The sequence below is a fragment of the Megascapheus bottae genome, chromosome 5 (genome assembly GCF_031878675.1).
Source record: "Megascapheus bottae isolate mThoBot1 chromosome 5, mThoBot2.hap1, whole genome shotgun sequence".
NCBI lineage: Eukaryota > Metazoa > Chordata > Mammalia > Rodentia > Geomyidae > Megascapheus > Megascapheus bottae.
Window position 1 is genome coordinate 74364034 of NC_143513.1, and position 24918 is coordinate 74388951.

At 42.3% G+C, this 24918-nt stretch overlaps 1 protein-coding gene across 2 annotated transcripts in view; it reads right to left on the reverse strand.

The window, feature by feature from the left end:
• The window catches only part of Creb3l2 (cAMP responsive element binding protein 3 like 2), a 155154-nt gene that overhangs the window by 87339 nt on the left and 42897 nt on the right, over positions 1–24918 (reverse strand). The window contains exon 1 of one of the 2 annotated variants that reach the window (XM_090333373.1): positions 16768–17173. The exons of the other annotated variant lie outside the window; for it this stretch is intronic. Coding sequence (XP_090189499.1) covers positions 16768–16869 — 102 coding nt within the window. The 5' untranslated portion in view covers positions 16870–17173. Of the gene's footprint in view, positions 1–16767; positions 17174–24918 lie in introns of those variants that run through there. 2 annotated transcript variants of the gene reach the window in all.

Consider the following 24918-nt stretch of genomic DNA (forward strand, 5'->3'; position numbering starts at 1 on the left):
GTGTGAATTGGGCATGCAAATCAGAATCTAACTTTGAGACTAACGGGATTCTGAAAGGAATCAAAGAAACTTCTGGGTTCTTTGTTCCCTTAAACGTCACCACTTGTAAGCCACCATAATTCAGAGGGCTTATTCTATTTATTAATGTGTGTGTGTGTGTGTGTGTGTGTGCACGTGCATGCACACACGCATACATGTGTATGTGCTGGCATACCAATCCAGGGGCTTGAACTCAGTCTGGGAGCTGTCTCTCAGCTTTTGTACTCTTACCACTAACACCCTACCACTTGAAGTGAAGCTTCATTTCTAGCTTTTTGGTGGTTAATTGGAGTTAAGAGTCTCACAAATTTTCCTTCCTGGTCTGGCTTTGAAACACAATCCTCAGATCTCAGCCTCGTAAGTACCTAGGATTACAAGTATGAGGCACCAGCACCCAGCTTGCTGAATTCAAAATCCACAAGGACTTTCTAAATCTCTTTAATTATTGAGGTTAAAAAAATGTCGGAAAGGGACTTCACCTTTCCTAAGCAGGACTTTGGTAACTGGCACAGCAATACTGCCTATGTCCATCATATCTTTCATTCTCTAATACACCCTTGTGAAACAGCTTGAGAAGACACTCAGAGCAGATAAAGCCAGGATCAGAGTGTGAGCCCAGATTCACTCATGTACACTTTCATTCACTCATCAAACACTACTGGATTCGGAACATGTGCCTGACCCTATTGGGGTCCTAGCAGTGGTTAAGAGATGCTTTCACAAGTGTGTCATCGCACAGCAGCTTCCATGTCACTGAGAACTGGGAACCTTTTGATAGTAGAAGCTGTGCCCACACACGGTGTCCAGGGCTCAGTTCCACCTGCTGTGATGCTCCTTGGCTGTTATTTCAAGGCACCATTTTGGATACCATCATTTACCTACCGTATCAACAGACCTTACTTGTTTTGGGCTATACACAGTTGTGCAGGCTTCACACCCCTTCCCAGTGCTTGAGTGATTAGCAGACAAGAATCATGCAGAATCTCATACCACACACAGGAAGCAATGGTAGAAAAAAGCCAAAGTCCACCAAACTCAGTCCCTTTAACCACCCACCTCTCCTGGGTTAGTTTCCTCCTCTAAGTCAGGGTTTAAATCCAAGACAACACTGGCTTTCACATCATCTGAAGTACACCTTGTTCTTTCCCCAAAAGATTTTTCTGGCAAGAACTTTTCTGTCTCTCTTTCTCGCTGCACAAGTAAAACACATATCTCAGGACTATCAGGGTCACTGAGTGTCTTTAGATAGAAGGTGATATTCTGAGCCTAAGATAGGGCACGTCTTTCTCCACTGTTTGGTCTTGGTCTCATGGACCAGGGATCTACCATGAGCCCTTCAAATATGGGTCATGAGCTACAGAAAGTTCTAGACAGAAACCTTGTAGAGCCAAGGGAAAAATAACGATAGTAATAACAGGAAGTAGCTCTGAAATGAATTCCATTTCAGGATAGAAAGTTAAAAGTCACTACTCCAAAACAGAGTATTTAATTACAAAACACAGTATTCCCCCCTCCCTCCTCCACAAAGGAGAGTGTCCAGAGGCTAAGTCATCTGGAAGTGGAAACGGAGTAAATATTCTAACTTCTCAGTGGTCTTCCATGGGAACACCTGAGTGTTTTCAGCAAGCTTTTCTTACCACACAGCCAAAGCAGCATGCACATTCAGACAGGTGGAAAGACTCCAGTGCTGACTACAATACAAAGCTTTGTGCGAATAAAATTTAAAAACAAAGCGAAAATCGAAAGCTGCCATAGTTTACCCTAGGTTAAGAATCCATACCCCAGAAGCCTATAGCGGTGGATTCTTGATTGAGACCAGGAGGCTGTGTGTGATGAGCAGCCCGGCCTATGGGAATCATGCTTGCTGCTCAATTGTGCAGCACCTAACACTGCTTTAAAAAGTGAACTCTGAAGTGGCTCATGCCAGTAATCACAGCTACTCAGGAATGTTAGATCTAAGGATGGAAAGTCCATGAGATTCTTTTATCTCCAATTAATCACAGAAAAAGCCAGGAAGTGGTGCTGTGACTCAACTGGTAGATAGAGCATTAGCTTTGTGGGAAAAGGAGCTCAGGCTTCTGTAAGGCAAAGGACATAGCTAGCTAGCAAACTAACTAGAAAGCCTACAGAGTGGGAGAAGATCTTCACTAACCATACAAAAGACAAAGACCTCATATCTAAAATGTATCAACAGCTCAAAAAATTGAATCACTCCAAAACAAATCTCCAAAGAAATATCTATCCCATTAAAAGATGGGCCAAAGACTTAAAGAGAGTCTTCTCTGAAGAAGAAATAAGAATGGCCTATAGACACATGAAGAAATACTTGACATCTCTGGCCATAAAAGAAATGCAAACCAAAACAACTCTAAAGATTCCATCTCACTCCAATTAGAATGACCAGGATCAAGAAATCTAATAACAACAGATGCTGGCGGGGATGTGGCCAGGAGGGATCACTACTACACTGTTGGTGGGAGTGCAAACTCGTTCAACCACTATGGAAAGCAGTATGGTAGTTCCTCAAAAGTCTAAACATAGAACTCCCCTATGACCCAGCAATTCCACTATTTGGCATTTACCCACTTGTCCAGAAACAAGGACATACTAAATCCACTAGCACAATGATGATCATTGCAACACTATTTACCACAGCAAAGATATGGAACCAACCCAGATGCCCCTCAGTTGATGAGTGGATCAACAAGATGAGGTATTTATACACAATGGAATTCTATGCTGCTGTCAGAAAGAACAACATCGCCCCATTTGTAAGGAAATGGAAAGACTTAGAAAAAAAACCATATTAAGTGAAATAAGCCAGACTCAAAGGAACACAGGCTCAATGGTTTCCCTCATTTGCCATAATCAGTAGAAACGTTGGGCTCTCCTAGCAGAGATTTACAATAGAACAAAACCTAGATACGTAAAGCCATATAGTATGAAGCTAAATGAAAGGACCTCAGGATATAGAAACAAAAGCCATATAATGAGCGATTGTTTTCCTTAATGTACTATGTTATCTCTTATCTCTTTTGCTGTCCCTTGGTTATCTCATATTGTTACAGTATTTCACCTTGTTATCTGATATATTGGATATATGCTTATTTGGTTATTTGAAATAGGACAGGGAAGGGGGGAAAAACAAGATGGGGGCAGGGGTGGGGGGAGGGAAATGGGGACCAAGACGTGAGAAAGGGTATCAATGTTTGTGAAGTAATGCATCTTCTATCAGATTAATATAATGTAACCCTTCTATTAATTACAATAAAAAAAATATATGGGAAAAAAAGGAGCTCAAGGACAACACCTAAGGCCAGAGTTCAAGCCCCAGCACTAACAGCAACAACAACAACAACATGAAACTTCACTATTTAGGAAAAGCTTTTACCATAGGTGTGTCAAACTTCAAAGACATTTTCCTTTTTGTTTTTCTTTTCCTTTTGAGACAGGCTGATGCCAGACAACCCAACCTGCTTAGAAATCCTGTTCTTCCTGCCCAGGGTTCTTCCAGCCTTTGGGTTGCTAGGATTTCAGGTGTGTGCTCCATACCCAGCAAATAAGACTTTTCTTGCAGATAAAGTACAAGAAAGAGTCATCTGTTTCTATCAAGCCTCAAAAATCCACCCACCCATAGCAATGCCTCTGAAATGAATTTCAAACTGCTCCAAAGAGCCTGTTTTGCTGGAGATCATCATGAAAATTTTTCCTTCCTTTCTGTGTGTAGGCCTTAGGAGCTTTTCTTCCCATCCCTATTCTTCCTGGTTGTGGGCAGTAGATAGCCATGGAAGGAACAGGGCAGACTAGAGAAAGCTGTGTTAGGGTCTGAGGAGAAGAGCTATGGGATGTGGCTGCCCCAGCCTCTCCTAAAACCAAAACATTTTCTTTGATGCCAGTCATCTATTTTAATGTTCCTCTTACGGCTCAGATCCCTATTACAAAGTCATGTGTCCTTACCTTCCCCTGCTATTATTTCATACAAAACTGAGCCAATAACTGGGTTTATTTTTATTTGGTTTTATTTACCACTTGAATATTGCCAATGCTCTGTGACCAACCTTATTGTTGGCATTTTCTCAGTGGAAGATTCAGAAGTCAAAGAAAACCATTTCAACTTGAGAGGTCTGAGTCTGTAGTCATGTTTTTGGACACCCCAAAGCCTAGGAACCCCAGAAGGACACATGCAGAGTCCTCCTTGCCAACTGGGAGGCCATTCTGGGACAAATGGGCTCAACCTGGCTAGAACAAAAAAAAAAAAAAAAAAAAAAAAAGAAGAAGAGATCGTTATAAAATCACAGAAGCATCAGGGCCATTTCCAAGGCCAAGTTCTAGAAACTGATATTTGCCTTGATAGAAAAACAAAGCGGCGCTATGTGTGCTGGATATGTTGTCTGTCTACTGTCAGTTCCTACATTCCTGCAATTTATATTCTCACCTGGACATGCCTCTCCTTCCTGGGCAGGGCGTCATAACTCTGACTCTAGAAAAGAGCCATGGCTGCCTGGGAGAGCGTATGCATATGAGCCCTTTAAGTCCTCGGTGGTCAGCTAATGCTCTCTCAAGCATCCCTCCCCTGTTTTGGAGCAATCTGTCATGGAATTTTCCTGGCTTTCTCTGGATTTTTCTAATGATTGTGCCTTCTACCCACCAACACCCACCCCCAATCCCCAACTCCATGCTTAGCCTTGGCCTTCCACTCCTCCCTTCTAATACCCAAATCCACACCCAAATCCAGACCTGCCTCCAGAACTCCAGCTCCAAGTTTCCAGATGTTTTAATAATCAGCATGGTTCCTGCATGTCCTGAAAACATGTCCATGTCTGACCTGGAGCTCACTATCTTCTCCACCAAAGTCATTTGCTCTCCAAAAATTTCTGTACTAGGTCAATGACAACAGAGCCTGCCTAGTCAGAAAACAAGAAGTCTCCCAAATCGCACTCTGGTCACCAAGTCTGCAGGGCTCACTTCTAAAGCACCTGTTCCTCCCTAAAGAAATCACAGGGCATCATGGAGTCTTATTCCACTGCATGGGTGAACTGGAGAGCTAGCAGGACATCTTGCCAATACCATCTCTATACCACCACCTTCTGCACGTAACTACTTTCTAAAGGACATCTCTTGGTTTTACTGTCATTAGAGGTCTCTCACTCTTCAGCCTACAAAACAATGTGTAAATCGTTCACCCAAAATACAAGCTTTTCATGACCTATGTCTCCTAATTCTCCCCCTAAGCCCCAGCTGGAGGACTCCTACTGCACATCACCTTCTCATATGGTGTTCCCCAACTCCACATGCCCCTTAGATGTGCCATTTCAGTCTCCAACTCCAATTACAGAACAAAAACCAGGGATTTAATGGCCTCTGATTCAATCATTTGTTTACATCTTACTTCTAGAATCACAAGGTGGGAGTTATGCCTGCCTAGAGCGTGCATGAAAGTAGTTCAATAAAGTTCCTGGAATTGGAGGGTGAACCCATGGTGTAAGAATTTTCCCAAGATGTACAGACCACAAGTGAGAGAAAGAAGACTTAATGGCTGAACCTTTCAAAGGCTTGGATGGGTAACCCTGGATTAAATTTCTGTGGAGCACAACTGGCCAGTGAAGAAGCACTTTCACCCCAAATCTTATTTCCTCCTAGTTTTCTAAAAAGCCTATCCATCTGAATCCAGCAAGCTCTCTCTCAGCCAAAAGGAATTTCCCCTTACACAAAAACTATTCAGACATTTCCAAGATATGAAATGTGAAAAACCAGGATTTTCCATTCAGACAACTAGGAAAGTGTTTGTGGATTTTTTTTTCCTCCAAACTCCTCTTACGTGCCAAAAAGTCTGAAAAGGTTATTCTTTTAAAAAAGAAAAAAAAGAAGTTTCCTACTTCTGTTTTTTTTTTCTTTTTTGAATTTTGTCTGGGTTTTATTTCAACAAGGTTTTAAATCAAAAAGTAAAGATTGGCAAGGATAAAACTGGCAGGAGTGGGGGATTGGGAAATGTAATCCCAGCACTGGGGGTTGGGGGAGCAATCCAGGAGTTGGAGGTCAGCCTCCTCCACAGCATACCAAAACCCTGTGGAGAGGGAGGGAGTGGGGAAGGAGGCAGTAACAGGACAGCTGCAATTGAGTAGTCTAAATGAAACACACAATCTACTAGGTGACTGGTGTTGTGGTTGTAAACAGCCAAATTTTAAACATGGGAAACATCCAGTGGTAGGAGCACAATGCAAATGAGATTTGGGGACCAGGTAAAACAAATGCAGAATTGTATAACTGGTTAGATAAACTGAGACCTAGATTATGAACTAAACTGCACTGCATTGAGTTCACAATGCTTTATCTCCCAATGAAAAACTTTCTTTGAAGAGGTTCCACCTATGTGTCTAAATAAAAAGGAAGATAATTCAGAATAACCCATTTAAAATTTTTTTTGTCAGTTGTGGGGCTTGAACTCTGGACCTAGGCATTGTCCCTGACCTCTTCAGCTCAAGGCTACTGCCCTACCACTTGAGCCACAGCGCCACTTCCTGAACTCTTTTAAATAAATAGGGCCAGATGCTGCGAGCGCAAATCTATAATCCCTATAATCCTAGCTACTCAGGAGACTGAGAACTAAGGATCACAGTTCAAAACTAGCCCAAGCAGATCAATTATAGACACTCTGTTTTTTTTGTTGTTTTTTATTTTTTGTTGCAATGTGCAGAGAGGTCACAGTTACATTGGCCAGACAGAGGGTATAACACTTCTCACACATTGACACCACCCTCTCATGTTTTTGTCCCCATTTCCTTCACTCCACCTAGACACTCTGTTTTGGGGGGGTTGGCTTTTTGCTTGTTTTTTGTTTGTTTTTTTTGCCAGTCTCAGGGCTTGAACTCAGGGCCTGAGCACTATTTTGGTGTTTTCTCAAGACTAGAGCTCTACCACTTGAGCCACAGCACCATTTCTGACTTTTTTTTATGTATGTGGTACCAATGAATTAAACCCAAGTCTCCATGCATGCTAGGCAAGCACTCTACCACTTGGCCAAACTTCCAACATAGACACTCTTATATCCTTAAAAAAAAATATTAACCATGAAAAAAAATCCAGAAGTAGAGGTATGACTCAAGGGGTAGAGCACCAGCCTCAAGCAGAAAACGTCAAGCAAGAGCTCAAGTCTGAGTTTTATCCCCAGTCTCAGCACACACACACACACACACACACACACACACACACACTCACAGATGAAAGGAAAAAAACACTGTAAGCCCTTCAATAGCATAGTAAAGTTTTGATATATGAATTGCACCAGAAGAGAGTGAGTTAACTCTAAAGCAGACAATTTATATGAAGCAACTGTAACTGAGCCTAACTGCAGCCATATAAACAAATCAAAAGAATATACAGAACATGGTCTAAGAGATTCTGTCTGATTTCTGCATTGACTTTCAAAAGAGCCAAAAAAGTCAGACATAGCACCATCAAACTCTGCAAAGGTCTCCCAGCCAAAGTATAAGCAAAAACCCAGTCAAAACACTGCCCACAGCTGATGCATAACACTGAGTCTAAAAGCAACCGTGTCTCAGGAATGACCCATGACCCATGCAGTTTACACACACTAAACATTCCCTGAGATAAATGGGGTGCAGTGATAAGAGGGGATCAAAGTGTCCTCGGCTTTTCTTTTCTTGGAGTAACAGGGCTGGATGTCTCAAGGGCTAGGCAGCCAGAGCTAGTGGGGAGCTAAGGTGGCCTCAAGAAGAATCTTCCGTCATATTCCAAAGATCCCCTGCACTCTAGCAACAAACAACAGATAGGGAGATTGGAGAATCAGATGCACTTAAGCTGACAAAAGCCAGGAAAGCACATAAAGCTAAAATAAAAATAATAAAAACAATAAAAGGTGGTGGAGGTGGGGGGGATACAAGATGGAGGGGAAATAGGACTATTACCAAATGCTTTTACCAAATTCAATTATATAGATCAGGCAGTAAGAAAGCAAACAGAGGGAAACTCAAGCCCCTCAGAATGCCGTGGAGACCAAAGCAAATATTGACCCTCTGTTCAACACTGTCTAATATTTTCACAAAGTCCAGCAAGGTAGGGACAGAGAAAAGATGATTAGAAATGAGTAGAGAGATGTTGCAATCAGCAACAGGAACCAAAGTACTGGGGTCTAGACAGGAGTAAAACTCGAGGGAAAGCAGGGCTGAGCTGTTGACCACTTGTGTGAGGACACCTGGCCACCAACAACAAAGGAAAAAACGAGCCAGAAGAGCCATCTGGTAAGCATGTGTTCAAGGCAGAGAGACCTGTGTTTATAGCAGAAGGGAGAAGCTGGGAGGAGAGGAGTTACAGATGCACGACAGTAATTACAGGCTCTCAGCCGCCTGAGTGATGTCAGGCTTCTAAATTTAGGACATTTTGTCCTCAAACTGAAACATTTGACTTAGGAGATGGGGTAGAGAACTTCATCTATTATTTTCAAAGAAATGGATTTGCCCAAGGGCATCAAAGAACCATGGACTTTACGCCTGCTCAGAGCAAAGATTTGCCCTAAAATAATGCCTCTGCTTTCCATGAGCATAGAAACCAACATGGCAACTAAACCATTCCATCTTTGTCATCTTCTCTAAACAAGATGGAGAGAGTATTGAGGCTGAACTAATCATTCTGAGCACGCTAAATGTTCACATTTGCAGAAACATTTATAAGAATCTAGAGTTTAAAAAAAAAAAGTGAAGCTGGAACAACACCGGATGGATTTCACCTAGGACCCTAGCTATTCAGAAGGCTGAGACCTAAGGAACACAGCATGAACCCAGCCCAAGAAGGAAAGTTCTTAAGACTCTTATCTCCAATAAACTACTCAGGAAAAGCTGAAAGTGGAATGTGGCTCAAGTGGTAGAAAGCTAGTATTAAGCACAAAGAGGCTCAGAAACAGTGTTCAGACCCCCAAGTTCAAGCCCCAGCAAAAAGAAAAAGTGAAGCTGGAAACTGGTGTTTACACATGTGATCCTAGCTATTTGACAGGCTATAATCTGGAGGACTATGGTTGGAGGTCAGCATGAACGGAAAAATTTACAGGATTATCTTGAAAACAATCATCATAAAACAGGGCTAGCACCATGACTTAAGTTATAGAGTACTAGCCTAGCAAACACGAGCCTTTCTTTAAGTTCAAACTCAAGTATCACACACACACACACACACACACACACACACACACACACACACACACACACACACACGCCAGGACCATCCACCTAATCTATCACTCCAGGCTGCCTGCTCTACTTCAGTATATATCAAGTAATTGTTTTTGATCCATGATGAACATCTTGTACTTGACTTAAGCACCACGTGGTTTTAGAAACGACAAGGTCATTTCCCCTTTCTTTAAGGAGCTGTGTGTCAGTTGGGCAAAACACTCTTGCTCTACGTCTCAGAGTCTCCATAGAGAAAATTGGCCAGAACTTCCTCTGTGTCCCAGTGGTGACGGATTACAATTCAATTCACAAGAGGGGTGAGGGAGAGAAGGGAGAGGAGATTCCAGTTCATTCATTCAGACTTATTTTGGGGGAATCAGACAGCATCTAGTGAGCCAGGAGAGGAAGGAATAATCTTAAGGTCAACCCAAAGATGGAGAGCCTCATCATTTCCTTTCACCTCCGACTTCAGGGGCAAGAAACAGACACCTCCCTTCCATTCTCAAGATCCTTCATCTGGACAATGAAGGTGCACTGCAAGCCATAGGCCTCAACTATACCAAATGCCTCATAAAAGCCTAGGGCCATATGCCTGTAGAGTCAACAGGTAGGTTAGAACCATACCAGGCAGTGACAGGCAGTTCAAGTTACAAGCAGGCACACAAGGCCTCATCAATATTTGAACAGCTACATGCAAATAGAAAAATAGCTCCTTGAGGCAGGGGGGGACTAGCATTCAGCTTTTAGCCTGCTGTGGACCAGAAACAGAACAAGTCCTTTTTGTCTTGCACGGTGAGCAAGCTTACAGGCTCAGCTAGCTATCTCCAGCCCTGGCATCTGACCCTGATAATACAGTTAATTCTCCATGTCCCAGTCAGTAAGTCAGGGCACTCTCCTCCACCTTTGCCCACACCTCTGTGAACAGCCCTGCCTTGTATTTCAGACAGGCATTCCCTGCCCCTGTAGTCTTCCTTCATTAGACAGTTTTAGGAACGGCTAAATATTGTCCCTAAAAATTTGAAAGTAGCATAATATTCAGGGGTTGCTCTTCTGTTCTTAGGACTAATTACTGTGGATTTTTTTTCTAGTTATTAGCTCAACTTTCAGAGAAACAAACACGCCTTTGTTTGTGAAACAAACGCATCTTTTGACTAAGGACTATCAACTCAAGTAACTGTACTCATAATGCCATGCCTAAGAGTCTCCAATCTCTTTCACCTCTCATGATTAATCTAAACCAATCATAGAAACCCCCATGTCCTCTTCCAGATACTGGTTTAGAAAAGTCCAGGTGGTCTATTCCTTACCAATAAAACTCCAAATAAAGTCAGCTGGAGGACTATTAAGAAAAATGTCTTCAATCATTAAAAAAAAAAGGACAGAAGGCTAGATAACACCATTCTTCCTCTACATTCTGTCATTTTGATTAACATCTTCAAATACTCCATCCATCCATCCATCCATCCATCCATCCATCCTCCAATACAGATGGACAAAACGAAAGTCCTTGAGAACATGGAGACCTTGCACGAAAGGGTCTGTGTTTCTAGACTCCCTGCAACTCACGGTAATAATTCATTCATATACACCCATCTGGGACAGTTTTGGACACCTGTATCTTCAGGCAGTATAATGAATTCAGTTAGCATTGTAGATACAATGCCTCATTTTGCCTGCAAGAGTCACTGTCACATCAAAGCTCCTTGTTTCCAGGGAACACTGTCACATAAAACTCTATCCTATCCTCCCACCCTTCAGGAGTATGCCTGCAGTATCATTTCCCCAATTCACATGATCATCCTGAGAACAATTTCAGCAACAATAAAATAATAAGTCCGTGGTAGGCATTGTTGTTGTTTTATTTTTTGGCAAAGCCAAAGGAAATCCTTAATCAAACATAATTTAGCCACGCATGCGCAAAGCTGCCTTGTAAATAAGGGCCACCTGTGTGGAAGAGCAGGGCGTCTGGGTACTCTCCTGCCATCCCCCATGTTCTTCTATTACCTGGCTAGTGCCTTACGCTTTTCATTTAGCAATTCACCTTCTTGACTTCGAGTAATGAAGGCTCAGTATCAATGTCCATTTAGGAGTAATGCATGATACATACAACTTCAGTGTAAGCACAACTTGAAGAGAGGAGTTGAAAAAGAAAACACCAGGGTGGACTGGAGGAACCTGAGACCCAAGGCTCCAGAAAGATCAAATGACAGTCTGGAAGACAAATCACACTTGCTTCACAACTGTGTCTCCTAGAACTCTGTGCTCATTCACTGGCAGAAATCAGCTGACCACAAGCAATGACATTCTCAGCCAATGAGGAACTACTGCCCCTAGCGACCTGAGCCAGGAGACAATAGATAACACCAAAGCTTCAATATCCCACTGGACGCACATCAATCTCCTGGCCCACTGGTAAGGAAGAGGAAGTGGCTAACTCTTCCTTGGCAATCAGTGTGAGACATGAGAGCCAGATGCTTCCCCTTCAGATAGCAGCATTCATTTGGAACAGGTCCTTCACTGCCTGCCCACCACTATCTAAGATCAGCCATTTCCCTTTAGGAAATGATCAGATATGTCAACAGCATAACCACTAAATAATGTTTTTAATTTTGACTAATTTTTTTATTTTGAATATCACACGAATAGAGATGAATATGGAGGCAAAATATTTTATGACTCACTGAATAATTTTACAAATAACTGACTGCATATCCTTATAGTATATTTAATACAAGCAGAACCACAATGGTCATCTTTGCAAAGGTCATTTTACAGTTGTGTTTTTTTGTTTTTTTGTTTTTTGTTTTAAGAACACAATCATTGCAAAAACTGGTAGAAATCGCCCTCTTTCAGGCAACTCACCGTGGCTAGGAGGAGTAACCAAGATCACGAGGTGTATCCCACACAGTGCCTCTCTGGAGCTACAGCCTGTTTCCATCGACCACAGCCAACCACTGGCAATTCCATGTTCACCCAAGGCCACAGCAACTTGAAAGATGTTGAGTTGTGGTTTTATGGGAGGCGGGAGGGTTGGTGCCTGTACTGGGCTGGAGCTTGAATTCAGGGACTAAGCACTATCCCTGGGCTTCTTTTGCTCAAAGCTAGCATTTTACTCCTTGAACCACAGTGCTACTCTGTCTTTTTCTGAATAGTATATTGGAGATAAGAGCGTCAGGACTTTACTTCCTGGGATATCTTCAAATCTCAATCCCCAGATCTCAGCCTTCTGATAGCTAGGATTACAGGCGTGAGCCACCAGTGCCCAGCTAAGATGTTGAGTTTTAATAGAGTATTGATCCTCCATCCCTTTGGCTCTAGGCATATGAGGTTGAAAACCACCTCTTGTCTAGCTGTGGATGGTGCCTTTGAGTTGCAATTCTTCATTTTCTAAACATATCCAGGAAGTAAAAATGTGACAGTACTAAATGACATAGTGTATAGACGAGCCTCCTAATCTTTTCCTGATTTCCAGGGCTTCGAGAGAAAGCCTGTAACTTTACTAATTAAATCCACAACTCCCTATCGATGTACCCTTATCCTTCATTATTCTGTAGACTTTAAACCTCCCTCCTGAAAGCACTAGTCCCTTTGGAACAAGAAGTCTACCCAAAAGAGAATAAATAATGTCTCTGAGGGATTACAGAAGGTATCTGAGGTACTACGATCCCAGCCTTAGGTAACTGGAACATTCTTCTAGTTTTGAAGTCTGATGTGTGACAGAATTGCTTAAATGGAGTATTTAGACAAAGAGTAGTCATGCAGAGAAGGTGTGACCATTGTCAGCCTGGGTTAAACATCAGCTGTTCTTAGGCAGTGTCAATACTCCTGTCTTCTCTCCCTATTTCTTCTCATTTAGTTACTTCTCTTCTTTTAAACTGACATTGATTCTTCCAATCCACAGCATGACAATAATTTTAAAGCCAGCCAGATCTGGGTTTGAACCCTAGTCATGGCACAACTTAGCTCTGGGGACGGAGCTGAGAAGTTTAAATGCATTAAGCTCCGCTTTCCTTACATCTAAAATGAAAATAAAAAACAAACGGCTCCCTCATTGGACCCATTAAGAAAGATGAACAGTATGTACGTATGCATATATATATGTATGCATATGTATATATGTATATATATGCTTGATTTTATTATAAGCTTATATGTAAGTATAAAATGTAAATCATAAATCAGGCTTATAGAAATAAATCAGGCATATATATATTATTTTTAACTAATAACTGTACATAATGTCTTCCAGCTGGACCAACAACAAATTTGTGGGAACTAACACAAAATGGAAGTGTGGGGCCCCTCTCCTGAAAGTATTAAGAATTTTAAGATGCAACAGTAGAATATCCAAGCCAAGGATTGGGCTCCATGGGGGCAGACATGGTGTGCTGGACACCCTCTCTCCCAGGTGATAAACACTCCATAGACTGTAGCTGCAATCATCTGCTACCATTTACTCAATTTATAATCTGCCCCCAATCCCCAGGCTCTTAATGGCCTGAACAAGGCCCAGTGCACTCACTTGGGAAGTTTTCCTGAGTCATTTCTGAAAGAGATACATTTACAAGGAAAATGAATCACCAAAACAAAGAACTTGGAATTAGCACCAGCTTGTGTCAGGGTGCACTCACCTTCCAGTCTCTGCCCTGGCTTTTCATCCTGCTGAGCTAAACACCTACCTCCTTCAAGGATCTGTTCAGAAGCAGAGTTCAAGACTATCTCCACCTTTCCTCTATCCTGAATTCTCTATCCCTGGTATGCTTTTTTCCTTTCTCTGTAGCTTGTATAGTGTATAACATACTACAGTGCTCTATTATATTTCTCACTTACTGTTTATAAACATTTTCCTATTTATGCCTATCAGCATGCACATGCCCAGATGTACACGCAAATGCATGTGCATACACATGCACACACATGTAACACACAAATGTAGGCTTTGCAAGGTCAGAAATTTTTTCTGCTTTTTTCTACTGACATATCCCAAGTGCTTAGAAGAATCAATTAATAATAGAATAGTCAATAAGTAGTCATTGGAAACTATCTTTGAATGAACACATAATAAAATCTGGCCACTGTTTTCCACATAGAGATTTAGCCGGAGGCCAGATCATCTCCACACCATGGATAAATGACAACCGTTACCACTCTGCACCTTAACGCCCACAGAGGTCATGAGGTAAAAAGTTACCTATTTTTACATTTCTACCAACTCTCCTTTCGTTCAAAGGAATATCTTACAGTTGTCTATGCTACTAAATTCAGTGCTTCTTTTAATACTAATTCATACCACACTCGTTCACATATATACATTAGCAGCAATGGAAGGCACTTTACAAGTGACACACCAGACCAAGTAGAGAACATAACTGTCTTTTAGAGTAAGGATTAGAAGGAAAATAATTCCACATTTACTGCTTTACCAACAACAGAAAACCTGAGGGATGTAAGTGTGTTCCCCTGCAACTGTGCATAAATTTGTTCCAGCCAGTCCAAGATCTTTGTCCTGGACCTCATACAGGCACAGGCAGCATCTCCAACCCTGGCCTGCCAGCTCCTATAGTAAGACACTGAGGCCAGGGGGCGCCAAGGAGAGTCCCATAAATACCTAAGCATAATCCATCCTATCAGCTGACAGCCCCAAAGCTGCAGCATGACAGCGGCTGGAGGAGACATTTCTCCTTTGAAACATGGGTAGGCTGAAGAACAAAAGAGAAGAACTGAGAGATAGCCCATGCCACCTAAAACATCTGGAGCACCCTATCATCACAAGATGTGTGTGGGCTAATATACTGGAAGCTCCTCAGAGGGCAGGCAGCACGTGTAGGCCTCAATCCAAAGGCAGTACACATGGTCTCCCTGGTCTCCCTGGAGCAGCTTCGTGGGCAAAGCCCAGATGATCACTACATTGAACATCTGGCTTTTGCCCCAACATGAACTGCCACGCCCTCTCAGCCCTACACACTGCAGTTTTTTGTTTGTTTTTTTTTTTTAAACACAAACCTTTTGCTGGGGTGAGAATCCATAGAGGCCTATCCCTTTTTCCCAAAATAACAGTCAGCCAGCAGCAAAAGCCAAAGAGGTGGAGCCTGCTGGCCATTTTGCAAAAGTTTCAAATATCTTGGTAGTGACCCTATTGAAAGAACCCCAAAGGAAAACAGCCAGGCCTCTCCTTTTCTCCCCACTCCTTCTCTTCTCCCTCCCCCTCTCTTTTCCTCTCTCTCCCTCTCTCCAATGAGCTCTTCAATGAGCTCTTGAACAAACTCACATTATCAATGCTAGCTTTCTGAAATGAAATTCCCTTTCTACAAATCTAATCCTAAAAAGTTAAAAACGTCCATTCAAGAAATGCACATGTTGGGTGAAGTCTTTGGGACCACAGGCAGAATTAGGAACTGATGACCTGATTCCTACCTTCCTCCCAAATATCTGTCTGAAAAATGTAGCCACCTCAGATTTTCCATACTTGTCTATGGGTCTTTCCTCTGAAGATTGAGGAAACAGATTTCTTGGCTGTGCATTTAAGAAGCCAAATAAAGGGAGGCAGGGTTTCCAACACGCCCAGACACAGGCATACTGTTTAAAACATAAATCAGAAAGGAAATGGAGAGCAGGGAGGAAGAAGGAGGTAAAACAGATGGAAAGAAAATTTACTTCAGTTCGGCCAATATTAAAAATTAAAAAACAACTTTCCACAAAAAGCAAGGCAAACTAAATGGAGGGATATATGCGGTTGGGAGAGAGAGGGAAAATAATGAAAGGAACGACACATTGTACTCATCCACTGCCAGATTGAACTGAAACCTCTTTATACAAATACTGAAGGATATTAAAGAAATAATTTTGTAAAAAAAATTTCTGGAGCATGCTTATTATATATTAATGCTGATACTCAACTGCAGGCTATCTGTTCCTAAGTAAACATCTGTGAAGACCCTCACCTTACATCTAAGGCATTTTGAGCTAGAAAGACAGAGCTACTAGGAAATAAGGTATTCTGTAGATCTATTTTTTTTTTACAAAAAAATAAAAGAGCAAACTAAACTGAGGGAAAGGGTGGGTTTAGGGAAGACGGAGGAGAACTATGGAAGAGGTGACACTGGTTAAGATGCATTGCACTCACGAAATGACATGTTGAACTGAAACCCATCTGTACAACCGAAGGGATTTATTTTTATTTTTATTTTTTTTGCTTAAAGAGCAAACTAAGCAGAGGCATTATTCTCTGATTCCCCGCATTACAGTACCGTTAGCAATCGGAAATGAGATTATAGCTCAAAAGCAAAAACTTCAGAGAGTATCTGCTAAAGGAATACAAAATGTCACTCATCCCAAAGTTTACAGGCGCCAGCTGCTCATCTTGCACCGCTCAGATACAAACTATACAACTCTGCCTCGCCAGCTGGTTACATTTCTGGGCCAGGCCCCTCTCCCGGCTGGACCCCACCCCACCCCAGCCCCCAGATCTCCAGCTGCGCCTTCCATGACAACACCTCCCCACCCACCCCACCCCACCCCCGCCCGACCCTCGGCCCCGAGGGCTCACCGTGTGGTACATGAGAGCCTCGGGGTCCCCCGGCTCCGACAGCTCGCTCAGCTTGCGGTCCCACTGCAGGACGCCCTGCTCCCCGCTCTCCAGCACCTCCATGGGGGGTGGGGTTGGGGGTGGCGGGGGAGCCGCCGGGCTGAGGGTGCTTCGGGCAGAAGAGGCCGCGCCGGGCCGGGCGGAGGATGCTGAGGGCCGAAGCGGCCGCTGGAAACGCCGGGGTCGCCCGCTCCGGGTGTGCCCTGCCTGGGACCTGAGGACAGCGGCGGGACACACACACACACAAGCCTTTCTTTACAAGGGCTCCGACTGGAGGCTGCGGGGATTACAGCGGACGCGCATGCACAGGGGAGGTGAGAAATCAGCACGCATCCCAAGAAAATACCTCCCCAAAGCCGCTCCAGACACAAACTTTGAGACTCCCCAGGGCTCCGCAGCTTCGCTGCTGGACCCAGCTGCGAACCCACCTCCCTGAGAGGCAGTGACCAATCGCATGCCTGTCTGGCCTACAGGATCCAATCAGAAGTCTTTCTCGCTGACTCTCCCCGCCCACAAAAGCAGAGGCCTGGGAAATCTCCGCCCACGTTAGGGAATGTGGGCGGGGAGTGCCATTGACGTCACCGGGGACCTCCTCCAGCCCAGCTCGGCCAGCAGGCGGAGGTCAATTACAGAGGACCAATAGAACGCTCGGGATGGACGTGATAGACTGGCAGATCGGCCAATGAGAGATAAAATCTGGGGAGCGACATCCAATCAACTATCGACAAGAATACATTTTTATAAAAGAGGGAGGGCGAGCTCACTTCCTTCCCTGAGAATCCTCAGAAAGTAATGCTGTCCACGGAGGAGGACGAGGAGAGTGCAGCGGCCATGGTTTCCTGAGACAAGGCAGACTTTAGGACGGTCTAAAATATTTACGAGTAACCTTGCGTATATGTATTTTTATTTCCCCACACAACCGCACTCCACCACTTGAGCCACACCTCCAGTTCCGGCGTTTTGCTGGTGAATAGGAAATAATTTACCCCAGCTGTCCTGGAACCCCCATCCTCAGCTCTAGCCACTGCTTGGCATTTGTATTTTTAAATATTTGTATATTTGCCTGTGGATATGTATATTAGTGTAGGTTGTGCATTTATAAATGCACAAATATAAATTTCCCTTTCACATCAATTTATATTAAGAGTTCTTGCTGTCATAGTTCTTTATCTTCTGCCTCTTTATATCTTCTGCCACTTGATATGTTTAATAGGCTTTGCTTAATTTTTTTTTCCTCTCAGCAGGTGTGTTGCTTTGTTTTTGTTTCATTTTGTCTTACCAGTCTTGGGGCTGGAACTCAGGGGTTGGGCACTGTCCTTGAGTTTTCTCAAGGCTAGCACCCTACCACTTGAGCCATAGCACCACTTCCAGCTTTTTCTGTGAATGTGGTATCAAGGAATTGAACCCAGACTTCCTGCATGCAAGGCAAGCACTCTACCACTAGGCCACACACCTGGCCTTCAATAGGATTTTTGTTGTTGTTTTTGTTTTGTTTGTTTTTTTTTATAAGAGCTAATGATGTACTTTTTCAGGACCTAGAGCAGTGAGCTAAAGTTGTTCCATTCAGAGTTTTAGTCCCAATGGAGTCAGGCAAAAAGATATAAATGGGCAATGTGAGTTTTGGTAAGTAATAACTAATATCAAGAAAAATAAAAGGCAGAGCCAGTTGCCAGTGGCTTACAATTGTAATCCCAACTAGCAGGAGGGCAGAAATTTGGAAGATTGTGGTTTTGAGGTCAGCCAAGAAAAAAAAAAGTTTGCTACCGTTTATCTCTCAAACAACCTGCAAAAAGTCCAGCTGGAAGTGTGGCTCAAGTAGCAAATGCATGACCCTGCATTCACACCTGAGTACTGCCAAGCCAGATATTTCAAACACTAGCCAGAGTTCTTTCTTGTATAGGTGACATTTTAGCTCCATCTCAATGAAATGACACTTAGAGGAAAGCAGATGTTTTGGTGACTGGCCGGAAGAGGAACCTGGCAGTGAGTGGTGAGCAGGAGGTCTGAGAGATGGACAGAGCCAGATTGCAGATCCTGTTTTGATTAGAGATGTTTATTCTGAAAAAAAAAAAATACCCCATTGTAGGGTTCCCCCTCCCCCTCTTTTCTGGAAGGGAATAGATCTTGAAAATAGCTTTTCCTGCCTTAGTATGAAGGAGCCTTTGTCAGTTGCCACCAGGTGTTGCCTCTTGTGCTGGTACATTCAAAGGTTAAGTATTACTCTGTCCCTTTGAGATGTTTTTATTAAGGACAGGCAGATGTCTGAGAACTAACTTGTTTTAAGCAAGCAGTTTATCACATAAGCTACTGTTTGATCTGGGATCTTTTGAGATTATTTTAATGCTATAATAGAAAGACTAGTTTATGAACACATCCTTGCTTTATAAAGATTTTCACAGCCAGATGCTGGTGACTCATGCCTAGTAATCCTAACTATTCAGAATGGCTAAGATCTGAAGATCACATGTGAAGCCAGCCCAGGCAGGAAAGTTCATGAGACTCTGATCTCCAATTAACCACCATAAAAGTCCTAAGTGGAGCTTTGGCTCAAGTGGTAGTGCCCCATCCTCAAGCAGAAACGCTGAGGGACAGTACTCAGGTCCTGATTTCAAGCCCTCACATTGGCACACACATAACAATAACAACAACAACAACAGTAGCACCACGTGGCAACATGTGTTTCCCTTTCTGTTATTTATTGATAAATGGCATCTGTGTGATTGTAAGGCCTACTTTCACCAAACCAAAATTGTATGCATTAGCCAACAACCTGCTTCTCTGGTGTTTATCCTATTGCTCTAATACTATTTGCTATGTTTCTGTGTATAGACTTACTTACAAATTTGTTCTGCATGCTTTATATACCTTTAGCTCAATGATTACAATGAATTGTATCCAATACTGGGCATTTCATAGACACAGTGAAGAGAGAGTCCAGATTCCAAGCTGACCCTGGGGCCTTGATCCCCCCCTACGCTTTGTGTTTGACTTGTCAACAAATATTAACCTATAGGATGTTTCTGTTTCTTACCCTAGGTTGGCAGCTTATCCACAGGGTTTGTGATTATGTAATCCCCCTTTTATTTTTTAGAGCATCTTATTGCTTTCGGGAACTTTCGTCCTTTTAGTATAACAAGCTTGTCTCATCTGTGAACATTATTTTCATGAATTCTGAAGATGTAAATACCTATTTTGCTATTTGACGCTCTCATCTGCACCATGGTCTACCATGGTTTGGGAATCTTAACCTGTTCCATCAGCCTATTCTGGCTTGGAATGGGAATAATCCTTTGAATTTGCCTCACCGTTCCTTCCTTTTTCTCATCCTCTCGCCTCTAACAACCTTGTTTAGTAGAGTTGAAGTTCTCATTGTGTTACCATGAGTGCCCTGGGCCCCTTGGGATCTCAGTCTCCTGAGAAGCTTCCCAGGATCTAATAGTATCTGGTATGACATATTTTTTTCAGCTTTGAGAAATTCCCTTCAATAATGATGGTAGAATCAGAAGTGATGCATTTTGCTTTGTAGTTATTATTCTTTTTTTTTTGCAAAATTCTCTTGCCTTTATTTTCCAGGGAGTTCTAACAACAGCTATTTCACAGGTCAGTTTTGAAATAATATGCTTGTTATCACCATCCAGGGATAGTGGACCATAACTAAAGGAAAAAGAAAAATGTACCATTTGCTATAATGGCTTCCACAATGATTTTTATGAAGTCTGCTATTATTGCTTTCAATAATATAGAAATTATAATTAGAGCATACAAGCCTGGGAAAGCAAGAATCAAAGGGAATTGTCCTCGTCCATCCCTCATACTTTCCCACTCCACTTCCTCCACCTTCTGCATTCAGGGAAGAGGTGAATTATTATTTTTCTTTCTGGTTGTTCTAGTTATTCTTTCTTGTCTTATCGAGCAGAGAAGAAAAAAATTGATGTCTGGGAGGCTCTATAATCTCTCTCTAGGAAATCTGAGATATCAATAAAGTCCTCAAGATCGAGTAGTTGAAAAAGGACAAGGTAATTTCATTCCTCTAGTGCTAAACATTTCCTGTGTTTTCAGGTTTTTCTCCTGGAAATATCATGCATGTGACTGGGATAACCGGTTTTTCTCTCCTGAACTGTCTATGTAACCTCCTAGTCGCTGAACCCAGCTGGGATGGTCGAATATGAAGGGACTACAGGCATGAAGTGCTCAGGAAATTGGAGCAGGAGGTCAGGAATGCGAGCAGAAAGGAGGGAGCTGAAATGAAGTCCGTGGGTATCAAAGGTTCTTTAAAGGAGGCTGGAGGGTCCACAACCAGAAACTGAGCACTTCACAGAACTCAGAGTGCCGCAGGAATTTTGATCATCTCTGCAATACTGCCACCCTGTGGTCGTAGATGGGACAGTGCAGATGCAAACCCAAAGTGATAGCTTGCAAGTGATGAAAATGAAATCAAGACTCAGGTTGGGTCTTAATTCCCAACACTCCGGTCAAGACAAAGAGTATTTTCATCAATCCAAATGATGTTCTCATATTGTTTCTCAATAGGTTCTATCCTGATTTCAGTAGACTAGACTTCCCTGTTCTTGAGTGTGACTGAAGTGGAATCTAGCCATTGGCGATTCCAAGAATGGACTTGGAGACATGAAATACAGAGAAAGCAAGACTTGAATGGTTAATGGCAGTCATGCAAGATCAAGTGGCTGGTGAGCTGAGACATTCAGAGAGATTATACCATGCAATTTGTCCACCAGTTTGAAAATCCCTCTCCTCCCTCTACGAGGTAATTTAACACAGATTCTTTTGGGGGTTGGTTGAATCTTAAAAGAGGGTCTTGTCGCCACACCTCCCTTTTGTCCTCTTGTGCTAGGCAAGACTCTTCTGGGATGTATTTTCCAACATAGTCATTTCATTTGGAGTCCACCCTTCCACCCCACCCACCTCTCATGTCCTATTTGCCTATTCTGTTTTGTCTAGGGAACTTGGAAGGACTTTATGATTGGCCCATTGCTCAGTTGCTTACACCAACTTTTTACTCAGGGTCAGATGACTTGTCTTGAAAAGGGACAACCACTAACTTTGTTTTCCACAGGTGACACTCATCCATGTTGCACATAATTCATAATTCACAGTTGCTAGATTCTATGAACTCTTCAAAATACTACATTATCCAATACTGAACCATTGCTTTTTAGAAAAAGAGATTATATTCCTGTGAGTTTCTGGTGATAATATTACCACCTGGATCAATACATATAAACAAGCCAACAAAAGAATATATTTAAAATATGTATGAAACACACAAAAAGTTGTTTTAAAGAGCAAATATAGAGCACTTACATGTTTCTGTTTAAAAACTCCATGTTTAACATAGTTTCCCAAAGTATAGTAAGTGATGCAAGCCAGGCCAAAAGAAAGGTCTGTTTTGTGGTTTCCCTCATTTGTAATAACTGGAATATATCTATGATATACTTAGCAGGAGATCACAATAACCCAATCGCTAAGTGTATATTCCGAAGTGCATCAAAATGAGTTCCAAGAATTGGAAACAAGAGGTTCTTGTTATGCCTTGTATGCGGTTATTTCTAATTTTTTCCTTTCTGTTTTAGTTTTCTGTACCCTTTGCCTTGCATACAAGCGTATATGATCAGTAGAAGGGCAAGGGAACCATGGAAACAGCACGGCAAAGGACGAACTAATGCAACAATGACACTCACCAGACACTATGTTGGAAGTGAACTTTACAACTTGGAGGAGAGGGGAGTAAGGAGTGGCAAGCGGGAGAAAATGAGGGAGTGGGTAACACTGTTCGAAAAGAAATGTACTCATTATCTTATGTAACTGTGACCCCCATCCCCTATTTTAAAAAGAAGCTTATTAAAGAAACTTTTAAAAATAACTTAAAAAATAAAATAAAATGTTGGGGCCGGGAGTATGGTGTAGTGGTAGAGGGCTTGCCTAGCATGCACAAAGACCTGGATTCGATTCCTCAATACCATCAGCACAGAAAAAGCTGGAAGTGGTGCTTGGTTCAAGTAGTGGAGTGTTAGCCTTTGGATAGAGCATTTTTCTTTGACCCTGGGTCCTGACACCGAGTCTAGACATCTTTGTAATTCCCTAAGCAGTAAACTAAATTGCTAGTTCATTGGCATCCACAGTGAAATGGAGAGTTACTCAGTGTGGGGGGAAAAATGAGTTACCTCTGCTGTCAGAAGGAAAGATTTCTGGCAGCCTAAGTTTCCCACTTCACATATTGTCATGTTCGTTCGTTTTCATTGCTTTCTATTTCAGGGATTCCATTATTATAGCCTCCTTTTATTTCAAAAGTGTGCACTTCATTTAACTTCATTTTTTAAAATGTGTACTTATAAGGAGAAAATGGTGTAAAAAACAAAAATATTTAACGGTTTGCTTGTAACCCAGAACTTTCCACCCTGATCACCGTGCTACCATTATCTCCAGTAGAGGGGGCTATTTTCATTTATTTCTGGTTAGGTTTTTTTGTTGCTTTAGGGTTTCTCTTTCCATTTTTATTCTTTGATGTGCATCTTAAAATCAGTGGAATAGACTACAGTGGTTTCTCAGTATGACAGGGAGTTGGCTTCAAATACAAAACTCCAGTCATGATCAATTCTCTTACATAAACCAGTGTGCATCCCTTATCCAGGCTAAAGGATTTCTAGGTAACGTACAACTCCCTAATGCAGAAGAAATGTTATGCTAATAGTTTTTTTTGGTGTTGTTGTTGGATTGGTTATTTTTGTTGGTGGTGGTGGTTTTTTTTTTTTTTTTTTGGTCATGGGGCTTGAACTCTGGGCTTGGGCACTGTCCTTGACTCCAGTTCAAGGCTACCACCCTATCCCTTAAGCCACAGCCCCACTTCCACTAATAGTTTTCGTATTGAATTTTAAAGTGGGTAATGTATGTTCACATTCAGTAGGCACACAACCATTGAAGGCATAAATATGGGCTGTAATGGCTCAAGTGGTAGAGTCCTAGCAAGTAAGCACCCTACCTTTAAGCCATACTCCTGGTCCTGAATTTTCTATTTAAAAAATCCTTATAGATGGAGAAAAATCATGGCTCACAATGTTAGCAACCATCTATGTGATGGTAGTGTGAATCAACAGGTCAGCGAAATGGCTGTCATGTGACAAAAGGGAAGGAGAATTGAAGATACTTGTATTCTCCAAAGCACTAGTAGAGAGCTTTTTGAAGGAGGGCTTATTAGTTATCAATATATACTGAAAACATAATGCCAATCAAGAAAAAATATTCTTAAAAAAGAAATGTAATAAATATACCAATGAAGGAGAGGAAAGTGAATTAGGTAAAATATTCAGTTAAAAGTCACAAATGGGGGCCAGGAGCATGGCTTAGTGGTAGAGGGCTTCCCTAGCATGCACAAAGCTCTGGGTTTGATTTCTTGGTACCACAAATACAAAAAAAGCTGGAAGTGGTACTATGGCTCAGGTGATAGAGCACTAGTCTTGTGAATGCCCAAGGACAGTGTCCCATGACTGGCAAAAAACGTCACAAATGTAGAAGAAGAATGGAAGTTCAAAGCGGAAACAAAGAAGAACCGGTAGGCACAGCTGGGCAAGGTGGCTCGCGCCTGTAATCCTAGCTACTGGGGAGGCTGAGATCTGAGGATGAAGGTTCAAAGCCAGCCCGGATACTAGAGAACTCAAAGAACGGAAGACTCTTATCTCCAATTAATCACTAGAAAACTGGAAATGGGGCTGTGGCTTTAGGGGAAGGGTGGTAGCCTTGAGCTGAAGAGCTCAGGGACAGTGCCCAGGCCCAGAGTTCAAGCCCCATGACCAACTCCCCCCCCCAATAAAAAGGATGAGTAGGCACAAAACAATAGCAAACATGGTAGACCCCATCTATAGTAATAATCACTTTCAATGTCCTTGGGCTGTAATAGTAGGTAAAAAGTAGATAAAAAGAAAAGTAAGACCATTTATTTATGAGAAATTCACTTTAAAGATTAACACAAAGATTGAAAGTTGAAGGATGGGCAAAGACACCACTCTGACACTAATCAAAAAAAACAAATGTAGACATTCACTGTAGATAAAGCATGTTTGAGAACAAAGAAATTTATCAGGGTCAAAAGGAGGCAAT